Source organism: Grampus griseus (genome assembly GCF_964374135.1).
Source record: "Grampus griseus genome assembly, chromosome: X".
NCBI classification, from domain to species: Eukaryota; Metazoa; Chordata; class Mammalia; order Artiodactyla; family Delphinidae; genus Grampus; species Grampus griseus.
Window position 1 is genome coordinate 13,603,328 of NC_138999.1, and position 14,069 is coordinate 13,617,396.

Here is a 14,069-nt window from a genome sequence, read left to right on the forward strand (position 1 = left end):
CGCAGCCTGCTGGGATTGTAGTCCGCTCCAGAGTCCCTTTCCTCGTTCGCGCAGGCTCGCGCGGCCTCTGTTCGCCCTTCGGCCCTGCAGTAGCCCAGCCCCGGCTTCGATGCTCCCCACCCCCAACCCGCTCCGTCCCCTCAGGGGCCAACCTCCTCCGGTCACGTGGGGAGCCTTGCATGCGGCAATTGGCTGGGGGATTCAGGGGTGGGGCGCGAGGCCCTGCGAGGTTCCGTGCCCCTTGTCGGGCTGCTTGTTTGGCTGCTGCCGTCACCTCATGGCGACGCGGGTAGAAGAGGCTTCGCGGGGAAGAGGCGGCGGCGCCGAGGAGGCAGTTGAGGCCGGACGGGGCGGACGGCGACGCAGCCCGCGGCAGAAGGTCAGTCTGGGGGGTGCCTGCGTTGTTGCTGGGCCCGGGGAATGCTGGGGCTAGCTGTTTCGGGGTGCACCTCTTCACTCTCCCGGGTTACCTTTAGCCATGGGACGACCATCGGCCCTCTTCGCTCCCAGGGTGACGACGGTGGGAGCAGGTGAGGGGAGTGGAACCGGGGTGGAGGGGGTGGGAGGGGGCGATGGTTGGGGATTGAGGCGGGGGCGGGAGTGAGGGCAGGGGGCGCAGCCGAGTGGGAGGGGGAAGGGGTGCTTGGCGGGGGCGCGCCAGGTGTGACAGCCACGTGCGGCCGGCGCCGCGGGGCCCCGGGCGCCAGGTGTTCCCTCTCCCAGCCCCCGCCCTCCGCGTGCTTCCAGTGCTCCTAGCGCTGGGCGCCGCGGTTTGGGCTTCCAGGGGTCGCTGGCTCGCCCTCCTCGCGCCGGGCAGGTGCGCGGGGCGCGCTGCTGGGTGCGCCCGGGCGGCGCGGGCGAGGCTGTTGCGCAGTAAGATAACCGCGCGGGAGCCGGGGCTGCGCTGCGCCCCCTTCCCCCGCCCCCCTGCGCTCCCCGCCACTGCGCGGGCTGGCGAGCCGGGCCTCTCGGCCCCCGGGACCCAGGCCCAGCGGCTGCTCTGTGGGCGCCACGGGCTTGGCTGAACGTGGGGAGAAGATGCTGGAGGACCTGGGTCCCGCACAGTTGGGAGCAGCATCGCGGATAACCGGTCTTCCCAATCCAGCCCTCCCTCCTTCCCCTTCTCGCTCTTTATTTCTGCCCCTTTTCTTTCTTTCTCCCCCCCCCCCCCCGCCTTGGTGAGCGGAAACTTGAGCGCCTCCCCCAGCTTGGCCTTTGGTCTCTCTTAATCTGGGAGTCGGGCTGGATTGTTCCCCTTGCCTTATTTGACTCAAGTCAAGGAGTTTTCAGTGTCTCCCTCCCTTTCTGGAGGAAAATCCCGACCTTCAGAATGGGAGAATTCCACTTGTTCTGGAGTCAGTGGGTGGAGTTCGAAAAAAATTGCACAACAAACGGGATACAGGGCTTTCAGGGCCCAGGAAGAGAGAAGTGCGGGGAAAAGGACTGGAAAGGTGGAAACCCGTCTCGTTCCTTGCGTTTGAACAGATTGAAACATTCAAGTTGTTGGACGTCGTGCTTGATCACTCGGGGCTGTTTAATGTCACTTAATTATGCGTTTGAATACTCTTAAAGATCACTCCTGTTGGAAATTACGAAATAATATTTTTCTAATGCGACTCGTGAACTTGAAAAAAAAAGAACAAAGGTTCGCTTTACCTCTGCGCAGAGTGTCAAGAATTAGCTTTTCGAGGCCTGTTTCTAAGGTCAGGTGTTTTCACGTCTGTCTTCATGAGCGTGTTACTGCTTCTCAATTACCTGTCTTTCTCTCCCTCTCTTTGTACTCTAAAAGAAAGATCCAGTACTTGAAGGACTGAAAAAGAAGCTGGACCGAACGGAACTCTAGGGATTCAACACTGTCACTTTGGACACCTCACTTATTCCCTGAGGGTGGGGAGCCTCAATCTCAGGGTTTGATTTCATAGGCCCCCCAGGGGAGGACTCCGATAAAAAGCCAGTGCAGTTGAGGATATGAGTTCCTTTTTATGCCCCTAGCCTAAGGATAAAAAGTCAGCACTAGGAACTGACGTTTAATCAACTAGCATTTTAAACGACGAAGAGGTAATGACCCTTTGACGCAGTTCTCTGTTTAACAGCTGGATAAGAATAGTCAGGTGTGTCTGTACTGTCTCAGTTTTGTTTACTTACTCAGGCACCATTCTTCTTTGCTCAGGCTTTTCTGGGCATCTTTTTTCCTTTTGATTTACAATTGACTATGACGTGGAATTGAAATACATGGCTAAATATTAGTTTCTGAATTTTCGTTTTAAAAAATTGGGTGAATATCTTGTGTTTGCAGAAGTCACTTTTTAAGTTATTTTCTTCGGACCCCTCGTTTTTTATTTCCTCTGAGCCACTAGCTTGAAAATATATTCGTAATTCTAACTTGACCTCAGCCCTATTTTTCAGGAAGCAGAAATGGTGTTTAACTAATAGAGTTGTTTTGAAAATATTGAAGGAATTAAAGGAACAGTGACCGTTTTGTCACTTTTGGGTTACATTATGGGACTTAAAAGTGAGAAACAATTGGAGATGGGCTTTGTTGCTTCCTGTTTGTCTTAACCATCTAGTCACTCTTGACCTCAGGTAATTGTGGCATTGTTTCATAACTACTGCTATTTGGATGGTCTCTTAAGGTGACTTTTTTCTTTTAACATTACAGTACATTTCTAAGAGTCTCTTGAATTGTCTAAAACTGCTGTCTGATGTGATATCCGCTAGGCACCTGTGGCTATTTAAGTGTTAATTAAAATTAAGTAAAATTAAAAATTCCCTTCCTCAGTATACTAGCCACATTGCAAGTGTTCAGTAGCCAATGTGACTAGCGGCTACTGTGTTAGAGCAGATCTAGAATATTTCCATCATTGCACATTGCATAAAGTTCTGTTGGACAGCACTGGTCTAAAAAGATGGGATATTACTTTGTCAAGTATTCCAGGCATTTTTTAGAACACCAGGCTCCTTCATAGTACTTCCTAAATCCTTGTGTAGAATTTGTGGGGGTTTTTTTTGTTTGTTTGTTTGTATTTTTACTAGAATTTGTTTTATAAGGTTGAGTTTTCAAAAAACGAATAGACTATTTTTTGAGCAGTTTTAGGTTTACCAAAAAATTTAACATAAATTGCAGAGTTCCCATTTATCCCCTCACACCACACCCCTTTCCCCTATTATTTATATCTTGCAGTATTGTGGTACATTTGTTACAATTGGTGAGCCAATATTAATACATTCTTATTAACTGAAGTCCATAGTTTACATTAGGGTTCCTTCTTGGTGCTGTTTATTTATATTCTAAGAGTTTTAACAAATGTATAATGACATGTGTCCACCATTATGATATCATACAGAACAGTTTCACTGCCCTAAGAACCTCCATCCCTTCCTCTCTTCCCCCAAACCACTGGCCACCACTGATCTTTTTACTGTCTCTATAGTTTTGCCTTTTCCAGAATGTCTAAGGTTGATTTTTTTCCCCCTAGATTTTTGCTTGGGAGTGTTAAAAATTATTTAACTACTCTTAAAAACTTATTTTCAGGTCAGATAGGAAGGATAAAGATATATGGAATCTATGCTCAAATTAATGAAATGTTACATTTACATGTTGCCTTATAGTTTTTATAGCATATTTTTGCACATACATTAAGTCTTTCAGCATCACTCAGGTGTTGTGGAGAAGGCTGGGCAACTGTCATTGTCCTCATTTATAGATGACAAATTGCTCAGCAAGGTCAAGTGATTTGCCCAAGGGGTGAAGCCGAGTGTGGAAAGTACCCTTTCATCTACACTACAGTAATAAGTAGCGTGGTAGTGGGCAAATAGTATGGATTTGGAGTCAAGACCCGTCCGTGGCTCTTGCCACCTATTAGCTGTGCAACCTTGGGCAGGTTTCGCAATCTTTCTAAGCCTCAATTGCATCATCTGTAAAGTGGCGATGATGCTAATCCCTACCGCATAGGACTGTTGTGAAGTATGAGAGTTGAGGGCTTCCCTGGTGGCGCAGTGGTTAAGAACCCGCCTGCCAATGCAGGGGACACGGGAAGATCCCACATGCCCCGGAGCAACTAAGCCTGTGCGCCACAACTACTGAGCCCACGTGCCTAGAGCCCGTGCTCCGCAAGAGAAGCCACCGCAATGAGAAGCCTGTACACCGCAACGAAGACCCAACACAGCCGAAAATACATAAGTAAAAATAAAATTAAAAAAAAAAAAAGTTGATGTGACACGTTCAGCCCAGTGCCGGGCATGTAGAATTTTACTTGGTGGGGAGGCTAGCATATATGAAAGATCCGTTTCTCTTGCTTTTAGGGTGTTATTCTGTAAATCTATCTTCCAACCTTTGTGTCCTTCACTCTTCCCAGAATCTCTCAGTGATAGACTTAATGAGGAGAAATCAGATCAGGGTGGGGCGAGAGTATGGGGTAGGAAGAAACCATTTCGTTGTCTTGTTTTTCTCCCCATTTGCGGACTTGATGATGAATTTCCACTCTTCTAGCACAGAGATTAAGTAATAAGAATCAAAGTGACCTTCTCTTTACGACATCGTCATCTAATTCTATCAGCAAACTTTGGTAAGTTTTATTTTCATGGAGAACCAAACGGGCAAAGCAGTCATGAGAGCGGACCAGATACAGCACGTCCCTCTAGCAATACCACATTCATAGATCGTAATATGCCACAGTTATTTATTACATTACTGGAAGGTGTTGTATATGTTATTTTGTGTCATTTATATCGGTCTTGACTAGAGAAGTTTTATTTAGGAGTGTATATACCAAATCCAGATTCCATAAAACAGGTCACATGTGATTTCCCTTTGTGTGGGATTCTTCACAGAAGGAGTCACTATAATAGTTTTCCTTTCAGTAGATATGCTGTTCAGGTTTTACACTTTGCAGAGAGTTGTACTTCAAAGGAAAGGAATTCGAGTTCTCACTGTTTCCTGCATTGTGCTCAGCACTTAAAATGTGCTTGCATTCTGATATCTTCCTTACCTCTGCAGAATAGGTGGTATCCCTAGATATGTAGATAAGGCATCTGAAGCTCAGTCAAAACAACAACAGCAAATCTTGCTCAAATTAAATAACACAGCTCAGAGTTGGTGAAGTTGGCCTAGAGCTGGTATATAATCGTGTAATTGATAACGCAACTGATGTACCCTACTGCATGGACAGTTTGCGCTTTTCTAACCTAATATCCCAAAGAAATCCCTTTGCCTCTTCCCCCCACCCCCTTCTTCCCAATTACTTTTTGTTTGGTTCTAACACGATTACAGTTTCCACTTTTTTAACCTAATATCCCAAAGAAATCCCTTTGCCTCTTCCCCCCCCACCCCCCTTCTTCCCAATTACTTTTTGTTTGGTTCTAACACGATTATCAGTAACTTTTAGTTAATGTAATGGATGTGACAGTATTTAAAGTGTGTAAAGTGGTATACAAGTTTCATATAGTATTCATCAACATTGAGAATTAGCTATGTTTAAAATTTTCCCAAGTGGGGCATTTCTAGAAGAGGATAAAATAGGTTAGGTGACCCTTTAAGGGTTTGAACCTTGAGTATGTTTTTATGATTCAATTTATTTCCTAGTTGAAATGCTCTTGGGACTTACAACTACTTAAATTTTATTACTTGAAGGAAAAGATATATAAAATGACCATTGTTGTCCTGTTGTGCTGGCAACATAATTTTATTAACATTTATTGCTCAGGGTGCTGGTTTGCATTCTGTGTTACATTTCCAAAATGTCCCCAGGACGACCCCCATTACCCCCACTTCCTACTCTGTAGTCTGCCACGAGTAATATTGCTAAACTACCACTTGTTCATTTTTCTTCTTTCCCTATTCAGGTCAAAGTAGAATGGTTTGTTGAGGAAGATGTGCCAGTAGCTTAGAAGCACGTTTCGTTAAGGATGTTTCATTTTTTAAACTTATTTATTTATGCTGCGCTAGGTCTTACTTGTGGCATGTGGACTCTAAATTGCGGCATGCATGCGGGATCTAGTTCCCCAACCAGGGATCGAACCCAGGCCCCCAGCATTGGGAGTGTGGAGTATTACCCACTGGACCACCAGGGAAGTCCCAAGGATGTTTTAGATTGACATGTGGATCATATTTAAAAGTGAGAATGCATAATTTGCAAATGCATCCTTATTCACATATTATAAACAGTTCTGCATGGTAGCAATATATATTCATTACAGCTTATCTTACTACTCTAGGAGGTAGGTACTGTGCATCTCTAGTTTACAGATCAGGAAACTGAGAGGTTGACCTCCCTATGGCAACACACGAGGTAGTAAGTGGTATATTCAAAGGCCGGGGTCTCTGGGCTCCAAAGCCATTAGCCATATTCCATGTCTCTTGTGCTCTCTAAACACATTTCTTGAGGATGGTAAATAAAAATGTGCTCTTCGTTGAATGTGAGTAAAACTTGGTGATAGGTAAAATGAGTAATGGTTTTTGCTGAATGAAATCAAGTTACAAAGGGTGGGGTTAGGTCATTGGGGGTATAGGAAAGCTATTGTAATCCAGGAACCCAGGGAATTTTGAGCCTTATAGCTTTTGTTTCATTGCTTTAGGCCCCAGGTTGACCTTAAGATATTTGTTTTAGGAAGTGTGCTTTTGACTCCCTGCAAAGGCACCTCCAAGTGTAGTTTGGATGAATTAAAAGGTAGAGGGTTTAGAGAGAGACCCTTTTTTTAACCTCTCAGAGTCTGCATAGCACAGTGTTAACAAACAGCTGAAGTGGTTGGGTTAAGTAGGACAAGAAAAAGAGAAGGTTTGATGTTTCAAAGGTGCATCATGATTGGTCCATGTGGAGCTGGCGAAGGATGACTTCATAAATTTGGAACCGGGGTGTTGCGTTTACGTAACCTGTAAAAATTAGAGGACCATTTTACATCTCAGGAGTCTGTGGCTTGAAGATGCTAAATGTGTGGCCTGGCCCCTGCCCTTCTGCAAAGTAGATCAGGCCCAAGCACATTTCAGTAGCTTTGGGAATTAACATCTTATTTTCTGATCCTTTTGCCACCTAGATAGGTGTTCAGGCTAATACAGGTATCTCTCAGATTGCTGCTCATCACTGAACTACAGTTTTAGAGCTTGAAGTGATTTTGCAAATTATGGAGTCCAGCACCCTTCCTTTTAATAAAAGAAATGGCTATAGAAGTTAAATGTGAAATCGAGTGCCATTATCCTTGGATTAAAAGGCAAACGATGTGCACAGTCTAAGATAGATGTTAGCACCAACCACTAGAGATAGTAGCACAAACCCCTGCTGGAGAGAGCGTGCAGCCAGAGAAGCTGCATTCTGACAGGGCCTTTTCCAGACCTGTTGGCTCCTTTTTAAAAAAAATTTTTAAATTTAATTTTATTTTTTTATACAGCAGGTTCTTATTAGTCATCCATTTTATACACATCAGTGTATACATGTCAATCCCAATGGCCCAATTCATCCCACCCCCACCCCCACGCCCCCCCCACCCCTACGCTGCTTTCCCCCCTTGGTGTCCATAGGTTTGTTCTCTACATCTGTGTCTCAATTTCCGCCCTGCAAACTGGTTCATCTGTACCATTTTTCTAGGTTCCACATAGATGCTTTAATATGCAATATTTGTTTTCTTTTTCTGACTTACGTCACTCTGTATGACAGTCTCTAGATCCATTCACGTCTCAACAAATGACCCAATTTCATTCCTTTTTATGGCTTATATTCCATTGTATATATGTACCACATCTTTATCCATTCGTCTGTCGATGGGCATTTGGGTTGCTTCCATGACCTGGCTATCGTAAATAGTGCTGCAGTGAACATTGGGGTGCATGTGTCTTTTTGAATTATGGCGTTCTCTGGGTATATGCCCAGTAGTGGGATTGCTGGATCATATGGTAATTCTATTTTTAGTTTTTTAAGGAACCTGCATACTGTTCTCCATAGTGGCTGTATCAGTTTACATTCCCACCAGCAGTGCAAGAGGGTTCCCTTTTCTCCACACCCTCTCCAGCATTTGTTGTTTGTAGATTTTCTGATGATGCCCATTCTAACTGGTGTGAGGTGATACCTCATTGTAGTTTTGATTTGCATTTCTCTTATAATTAATGATGTTGAGCAACTTTTCATGTGCTTCTTGGCCATCTGTATGTCTTCTTTGGAGAAATGTCTATTTAGGTCTTCTGCCCATTTTTGGATTGGGTTGTTTGTTTTTTTAATATTGAGCTGCATGAGCTGTTTATATATTTTGGAGATTAATCATTTGTCGCATCGTTTCTGAATATTTTCTCCCATTCTGAGAGTTGTCTTTTCGTCTTGTTTATGGTTTCCTTTGCTGTGCAAAAGCTTTGAAGTTTCATTAGGTCCCATTTGTTTATTTTTGTTTTTATTTCCATTACTCTAGGAGGTAGATCAAAAATGATCTTGCTGTGATTTATGTCAAAGAGTGTTTTTCCTATGTTTCTTCTAAGAGTTTTATAGTGTCCGGTCTTACATTTAGGTCTCTAATCCATTTTGAGTTTATTTTTATGTATGGTGTTAGGGAGTGTTCTAATTTCATTCTTTTACATGTAGCTGTCCAGTTTTCCCAGCACCACTTATTGAAGAGACTATCTTTTCTCCATTGTATATCCTTGCCTCCTTTGTCATAGATTAGTTGACGATAGGTGCATGGGTTTATCTCTGGGCTTTCTATCTTGTTCCATTGATCTATGTTTCTCTCTTTGTGCCAGTACCATATTGTCTTGCTTACTGTAGCTTTGTAGTATAGTCTGAAGTCAGGGAGTCTGATTCCTCCAGCTCTGTTTTTTTCCCCTCAAGACTGCTTTGGCTATTTGGGGTCTCTTGTGTCTCCATACAAATTTTAAGATTTTTTGTTCTAGTTCCGTAAAAAATTCCATTGGTAATTTGATAGAGATTGCATTGATTCTGTAGATTGCTTTGGGTAGTATAGTCATTTTCACAGTATTGATTCTTCCAGTCCAAGAACATGGTATGTCTCTCCATCTGTTGGTATCATCTATAATTACTTTCATCAGTGTGTTATAGTTTTCTGCATACAGGTCTTTTGTCTCCCTAGGTAGGTTTATTCCTAGGTATTTTATTCTTTTTGTTGCAGTGGTAAATGAGAATGTTTCCTTAATTTCTCTTTCAGATTTTTCATCATTAGTGTATAGGAATGCAAGAGATTTCTGTGCATTAATTTTATATCCTGCAACTTTACCAGATTCATTGATTAGCTCTAGTTTTCTGGTGGCAACTTCAGGGTTCTCTATGTATAGTAACATGTCATCTGCAAACAGTGACAGTTTTACTTCTTCTTTTCCAATTTGTATTCCTTTTATTTCTTCTTCTTCTCTGATTGCCATGGCTAGGACTTCCAAAACTATGTTGAATAGTAGTGGAGAGAGTGGACATCCTTGTCTTGTTCCTGGTCTTAGAGGAAATGCTTTCAGTTTTTCACCATTGAGAATGATGTTTGCTGTGGGTTTGTCGTATATGGCCTTTATTATGTTGAGGCAGTTTCCCTCTATGCCCATTTTCTGGAGAGGTTTTTTTTTTTTTTTTTTGCGGTACGTGGGTCTCTCACTGCCGCGGCCCCTCCCATCGCGGAGCACAGGCTCCGGACGCGCAGGCTCACGGGCCCAGCTGCTCAGCGGCATGTGGGGTCCTCCCGGACCGGGGCACGAACCCGTGTCCCCTGCATCGGCAGGCAGACTCTCAACCACTGCGCCACCGGGGAAGCCCTCTGGAGAGTTTTTATCATAAATGGGTGTTGAATTTTGTCAAAAGCTTTTTGTGCATTTATTGAGATGATCATATGGTTTTTCTTCTTCAATTTGTTAATATGGTGTATAACATTGATTGATTTGCGCATATTGAAGAATCCTTGCATCCCTGGGATAAATCCCACTTGATCATGGTATATGATCCTTTTAGTGTGTTGTTGGATTCTGTTTGCTAGTATTTTGTTGAGGATTTTTGCATCTTTATTCATCAGTGATATTGGTCTGTAATTTTCTTTTTTTGTGGTATGTTTGTCTGGTTTTGATATCAGGATGATGGTGGCCTTATAGAATGAGTTTGGGAGTGTTCCTTCCTCTGCAATTTTTTAGAAGAGTTTGAGAAAGATGGGTGTTAGCTCTTTTCTAAATTTTGATAGAATTCACCTGTGAATCCATCTGGTCCTGGACTTTTGTTTGTTGGAAGATTTTTAATCACAGTTTCAATTTCATTACTTGTGATTGGTTTGTTCATATTTTCTATTTCTTCCTGGTTCGGTCTTCGAAGGTTATACCTTTCTAAAAATTGGTCCATTTCTTCCAGGTTGTCCATTTTATTGGCATAGAGTTGCTTGTAGTAGTTTCTTAGGATGCTTTGTATTTCTGTGGTGTCTGTTGTCGCTTCTCCTTTTTCATTTCTAATTTTATTGATTTGAGTCCTCTCCCTCTTCTTCTTGATGCGTCTGGCTAATGGTTTATCAATTTTGTTTATCTTCTCAAAGAACCAGCTTTTAGTTTTATTGATCTTTGCTATTGTTTTCTTTGTTTCTATTTCATTTATTTCTGCTCTGATCTTTATGATTTCTTTCCTTCTGCTAACTTTAGGTTTTGTTTGTTGTTTCTCTAGTTCTTTTAGGTGTAAGGTTAGATTGTTTATTTGAGATTTTTCTTGTTTCTTGAGGTAGCCTTGTATAGCTATAAACTTCCCTCTTAGAACTGCTTTTGCTGCATCCCACAGGTTTTGGATTGTTGTGTTTTCATTGTCATTTGTCTCTAGGTATTTTTTGATTTCCTGTTTGATTTCTTCAGTGATCTCTTGGTTAATTATTAATGTATTATTTAGTCTCCATGTGTTTGTGTTTTTTACGTTTTTTTCCCTGTAAATTCATTTCTAATCTCATAGCGTGGTGGTCAGAAAAGATGCTTGATATGATTTCAGTTTTCTTAAATTTACTGAGGCTTGATTTGTGACCCAAGGTGTGATCTATCCTGGAGAATGTTCTGTGCGCACTCGAGAAGAAAGTGTAATCTGCTGTTTTTGGATGGAATGTCTTATAAATATCAATTAAATCCATGTGGGCTGTTGTTTCATTTAAAGCTTCTGTTTCCATATTAATTTTCTGTCTGGATGATCTGTCCATTGGTGTAAGTGAGGTATTAAAGTCTCCCACTATTACTGTGTTACTGTCGATTTTCTCTTTTATAGCTGTTAGCAGTTGCCTTATGTATTGAGGTGCTCCTATGTTGGGTGCATATATATTTATAATTGTTATATCTTTTTCTTGGATTGATCCCTTGATCGTTATGTAGTGTCCTTCCTTGTCTCTTGTAACATTCTTTATGTTAAAGTCTATTTTATCTGATATGAGTATTGCTACTCCAGCTTTCTTTTGATTTCCACTTGCATGGAATATCTTTTTCCATTCCCTCACTTTTAGTCTGTATGTGTCCCTAGGTCTGAAGTGGGTCTCTTGTAGACAGCATATATATGGGTCTTGTCTTTGTATCCATTCAGCAAGCCTGTGTGTTTTGGTTGGAGCATTTTATCCATTCACGTTTAAGGTAATTATCGATATGTATGTTCCTATGACCATTTTCTTAATTGTTTTGGGTTTGTTTTTGTAGGTCCTTTCCTTCTCTTGTGTTTCACACTTAGAGAAGTTCCTTTAGCATTTGTTGTGGGGCTGGTTTGGTGGTGCTGAATTCTCTTAGCTTTTGCTTGTCTTTAAAGCTTTTTATTTCTCCATCGAATCTGAATGAGATCCTTGCCAAGTAGAGTAATCTGGGCTGTAGGTTCTTCCCTTTCATCACTTTAAGTATATTATGCCACTCCCTTCTGGCTTGTAGAGTTTCTGCTGAGAAATCAGCTGTTAACCTAATGAGAGTTTCCTTTTGTGTTATTTGTCGTTTTTCCCTTGCTGCTTTCAATAATTTTTCTTTGTCTTTAATTTTTGCCAATTTGATTACTATGTGTCTCGGCGTGTTTCTCCTTCGGTTTATCCTGTATGGGACTCTGCGCTTCCTGGACTTGGGTGGCTATTTCCTTTCCCATGTTAGGGAAGTTTTTGAGATAATCTCTTCAAATATTTTCTCTCGGGTCCTTTCTCTCTCTCCTCCTTCTGGAACCTCTATGATGTGCATGTTGTTGCATTTAATGTTGTCCCAGAGGTCTCTTAGGCTGTCTTCATTTCTTTTCATTCTTTTTTCTTTATTCTGTTCTGCAGCAGTGAATTCCACCATTCCGTCTTCCAGGTCACTTATCTGTTCTGCCTCAGTTATTCTGCTATTGATTCCTTCTAGTGTAGTTTTCATTTCAGTTATTGTATTGTTCATCTCTGTTTGTTTGTTCTTTAATTCCTCTAGGTCTTTGTTAAACATTTCTTGCATCTTCTCGATCTTTGCCTCCATTTTTTCCCAAGGTTCTGGGTCATCTTCCCTATCATTATTCTGAATTCTTTTTCTAGAAGGTTGCCTATCTCCACTTCATGTAGTTGTTTTTCTGGGGTTTTATGTTGTTCCTTCATCTGGTGCGTAGCCCTCTGCCTTTTCATCTTGTCTTTCTGTGAATGTGGTTTTTGTTCCACAGGCTGCAGGACTGTAGTTCTTCTTGCTTCTGTTGGCTCCTTCTTGTCTTCTTCACCAGTGGGAGAAATCAGTTGCCTTTGCCCTAACTTCAGCACTGGTTTGCCCCTCTTTTCTTCTCATTTGCCTAATTAATGCCTCTGTGTGCTCCCTTGTCCTCTACATGCTGTGACACATCACTCTGGAGCCTTTTGCTGCCTAAAGTTAGAAGCTGGGACAACTCCTTGGGACTTCCCTTGTGGTCCAGTGGTTAGGACTCGGCACTCTTGCTGCCAGGGCCCTGTGTTCAATCCCTGGTTGGGGAACTAAGATCCCACAAGCTGTGCAGCGAAAAACAAAACAAAAAGTTGGGATGATTCCTAAACTTACCTTGCCTCCAATTTGTGTCCCTCCTCAGAACTCTGTCATTGCTCGTGTTCATTCATTTTTTGTTTAACAGTTTTATTGAGGTATAATTCATATGCCATACAATTCATCCACTTAAAGGGTAGAATTCGATGGTGTTTAGTATATTCAGATTGTGTGGCCATCACCACACTTGTTTATTTTTAACATACTTTGGAAGAACATACTCTTTGGAATATTATAGAGAAAGAAGAGAATTCAGTCTCTGCTTTCTAGGTCCTAGGTCCGTGACTGGACACATTACTTAAGATTACCTGGGGCGTCCCTGGTGGCGCGGTGGTTGGGAGTCCGCCTGCCGATGCAGGGGATGCGGGTTCGTGCCCTGGTCCTGGAGGATCCCAGGTGCCGCGGAGTGGCTGGGCCTGTGAGCTGTGGCTGCTGAGCCTGCGCGTCTGGAGCCTGTGCTCCACAATGGGAGAGGCCACAGCAGTGAGAGGCCCACGTACCGCAAAAAAAAAAAAAAAAAGATTACCTGATCACTGAGGCTGTTGTTCATCATACCTGCCTTTAAGACAGTTCTGAGGATTCAGCAAGGAAGTATATCAACTACTGTTGGAGAGGCTTTTGAATGAACCAGAGCAACAAAGAAAGGCCAAGGGAAAATGGCTTATACCAATTCTCCCTCACCACCCATGTGGATTATAGTGATTGGTACTGTAGTGACTTAACCAAAAGGGAAAGAGGCTGATTTGTTAGGTGTGGTTGAACAGGAAGGAAAGGACACTCTTCTCTCTGTCCTCCCACCCGGTCCCAGGGTGTGTTCCCTAGAGATGGATCTGCTTGGTTTGGGAGCCCTCTCAGACCATGCTTTCACTGAGCTGGCCTCTCGTCTTTCTCTGTTCCTCCTCTACTGCAGCCGGGCAGCAGTTCTCAAACTTTTTGGTTTCAGGGTCTTTTTGCATACCTAAAAATTATTGATTACCCCAGGGAGCTTTTGTTAATGTGGGTTATATCTAATAATGTTTCCCATATTTTAGAAACATATTACCCAGCTGCCATTCGGAAAGTTTGTACAACTTTATATTCCCATCTACAGTGCTTGCATGCCTTTTCCCCCATACCCATTTCAAAAGCAGCTTAAAAAAAAAAAATCTAA

General features: G+C 42.6%; 1 protein-coding gene across 3 annotated transcripts in view; it reads left to right on the forward strand.

Annotated features, from left to right (window-relative positions):
* The first annotated feature begins 242 nt into the window (after positions 1-242).
* TXLNG (taxilin gamma) overlaps positions 243-14,069 on the forward strand; it is a 52,401-nt gene continuing 38,574 nt past the window's right edge. For 2 of the 3 annotated variants that reach the window (XM_082681655.1, XM_082681654.1), the window contains exon 1: positions 268-379. In XM_082681655.1, the coding sequence (XP_082537781.1) occupies positions 278-379 (102 nt within the window). In that variant the 5' untranslated portion in view covers positions 268-277. Of the gene's footprint in view, positions 380-14,069 lie in introns of all 3 variants that reach the window. The other variant, XR_014298528.1, reaches the window with a different exon arrangement.